Source organism: Procambarus clarkii, chromosome 23 (genome assembly GCF_040958095.1).
Source record: "Procambarus clarkii isolate CNS0578487 chromosome 23, FALCON_Pclarkii_2.0, whole genome shotgun sequence".
NCBI classification, from domain to species: Eukaryota; Metazoa; Arthropoda; class Malacostraca; order Decapoda; family Cambaridae; genus Procambarus; species Procambarus clarkii.
This window is the reverse complement of record NC_091172.1, coordinates 35,981,849-35,984,362: the sequence shown is the minus strand read 5'-3', so window position 1 is coordinate 35,984,362 and position 2,514 is coordinate 35,981,849. Positions and strand designations below refer to the sequence as shown.

The window sequence follows — 2,514 nt, the reverse complement described above, 5'->3', positions numbered from 1 at the left end:
TTTATAGCTAGCTGAAACACGTGTTATAGAAATACTGGCACTTGTGTACCAGTAGCTTCCTTGACTGCAGAGTATTCTTGGAGCAAAGTATAACAAAACTATTACCTAAGGGGAATTAATCAATTACTTTTCAAACTGAGGTTGTTCACTGGGTCGTGGGAGATTGTTCACTGGGTTGTTGAAGATTGTTCACTGGGTCGAGGGAGATTGTTCACTGTGTCGTTGAAGATTGTTCACTGGGTCGAGGGAGATTGTTCACTGTGTCGTTGAAGATTGTTCACTGGGTCGAGGGAGATTGTTCACTGTGTCGTTGGAGATGGTTCTTTGGGTCGTGAGAAATTACCCAATGGGTCGTTGGAGATTGTTCACTGGATCGTGGGAGATTGTTCACTGGGTCGTGGGAGATTGTCACTGGGTCGTTGGCGATTGTTCACTTGGTCGTGGAAACTTGTGTACTGGATTGTGGAAAAGACAAACAACGAATTTGTATCATTAAAACAAATAATTGTTTCAGGTAAGCAATTTACGTTTTTTGTATTTAAGTGGTTCAATAAAGTTGTCATGGGTGACGTCCTACACACCCTTCCAGTTGTTGGACGACGATACGTGTGTCAACCTTAAGATTTAAGGAGGGAGCGCTGCCTCAGTAGGAAAAGTTGATAGATATTGGCTCTTTCCATGATTTTTTTTATCACATTATCTACGAGGGAATTCAATACTATTTTTTATCCAAATCATATTTCAGCCTTCTCCTTATCTTTCACCTCTCTCTCTCTCTCTCTCTCTCTCTCTCTCTCTCTCTCTCTCTCTCTCTCTCTCTCTCTCTCTCTCTCTCTCTCTCTCTCTCTCTCTCTCTCTCTCTCTCTCTCTCTCTCTCTCTCTCTCTCTCTCTCTCTCTCTCTCTCTCTCTCTCTCACAACTAGGAGCACTCTCCAACTCAGTCAAACACAGACTCTTGGATCGCGAGAGAAGCATGTACATTGCATCTCACCCCTGAGAGCTGGCCACCACGAGTCTCCAGTATATGCTCCAGTCATAATATTACAGTAAGCAACACTCCCCAATGAGCGGCTCCTGTGGGATCAGCCCCCAGGAGCCGCTCATCCTATTTCAGACGATCAGCTTTACCCAAGATAGAATTCTGTTTTATCATTTACACAGGTGGGCTGATTCGCTTAGGAGAAGGGCAGTTATCAGAGACCTTAACTAAAATCTTAGAGACCTGAACTACTATTTTAGAGACCACTACCAGCACAGACTACATCCATTTTAATTACTTATTTGTTCTTGTTAACTCAACTGCCACTTTAACTACAAGTACTACAATTACAACTACAACGACTGATACGCCTCTCTTAACTATTAGTACTTCAACTACTGGTGTTACTATTTATTATTTTCTATTCAGCTACTACTTCCAATGCTACTCGTGACTAAAAAAGCCACTACTAAAGTCGCCGTGAATTCTTACGTTTCTTCACAGTTACTGTCCTCTCTCCCTCTTGGGGTACTCGGTAGTGCTTTCCTCCAAGGTCAACCATTTTCCTCATTCACCAGTTTGCCTTCGTTGACTACCACCACCACTACCACCTCCGCTATGCTGTTAGTGGTGGTGATGATGGTAGTGACCGTGTCAGTGGCCATCAATGCCTCTACTACCATCACTCCAACACCCAATGCCAATACTACCATCACCACCACAATCAATGCCACTACTACCATCACCCTCAACAATCAATGCCACCACAACCATCACTCCAACTATCAATGGCACCACAACCATCACTCCAACTATCAATGGCACCACAACCATCACTCCAATTATCAATGGCACCACAACCATCACTCCAACTATCAATGACACCACAACCATCACTCCAACTATCAATGGCACCACAACCATCACCTCCACAATCAATTCCACCACAACTCTCACCTCCACAGGCAATACCACCACAACCATAACCTCTACAATCAATGGCTTCATAACTATCACCACCTCCACAATAAATACCACTACAACTATCGCCCCAACAATCAATTTCACCACAATCATCACCCAACAAGCCCCATTTTCAACAATAACTGTCAGCGCCGAAGGGGAGAGTTCCCGCCGCCCACAGCGCCCCAGCCGCTGTGGACGGTGCGTCGACAACTCAACCGGGAAATCTTATTTACGTCAGCCAGGAAAATGACTTTTAGATTTTTTTCAAAGGTCTGGGAATTTTTCTGAGATTTTTTTATCGTCGTTGGTCAGAGCCTGAAGAGCGCAAGGCAATTTTTTATGTTTGAGGTTTGTTATTAATTTGTTTGCAAATGTGAATAAAGTGGGGAAAATCGCATTGTTGAGAGGGAGCGGAGAGACTGAAGGTAAACTATGGAAGCGATTTTCTCTTTTCAGTTGTTGAGGCGTGTTTCGTTATCAATTTAACTTCGTTTTTGCTTTAAGCTCATATGAGATATTCAAACATCTGTTCGCTATATCCCACAACGCTCCACCACCTCCCATAACGC

At 43.6% G+C, this 2,514-nt stretch overlaps 1 protein-coding gene across 1 annotated transcript; it reads left to right on the top strand.

The window, feature by feature from the left end:
* The first annotated feature begins 1,676 nt into the window (after positions 1-1,676).
* LOC123764100 (uncharacterized) lies at positions 1,677-2,195 on the top strand. Its single transcript, XM_045751652.2, has one exon. It carries the CDS (start codon positions 1,677-1,679, stop codon positions 2,193-2,195), a length of 519 nt encoding a protein of 172 aa, XP_045607608.2.
* Positions 2,196-2,514: the final 319 nt, after the last annotated feature.

Coding starts and splice junctions, on each gene's coding strand:
- LOC123764100 (XM_045751652.2), top strand. CDS start 1,677: ATGCCAATACTACCATCACCACCACAATCAATGCCACTACTACCATCA.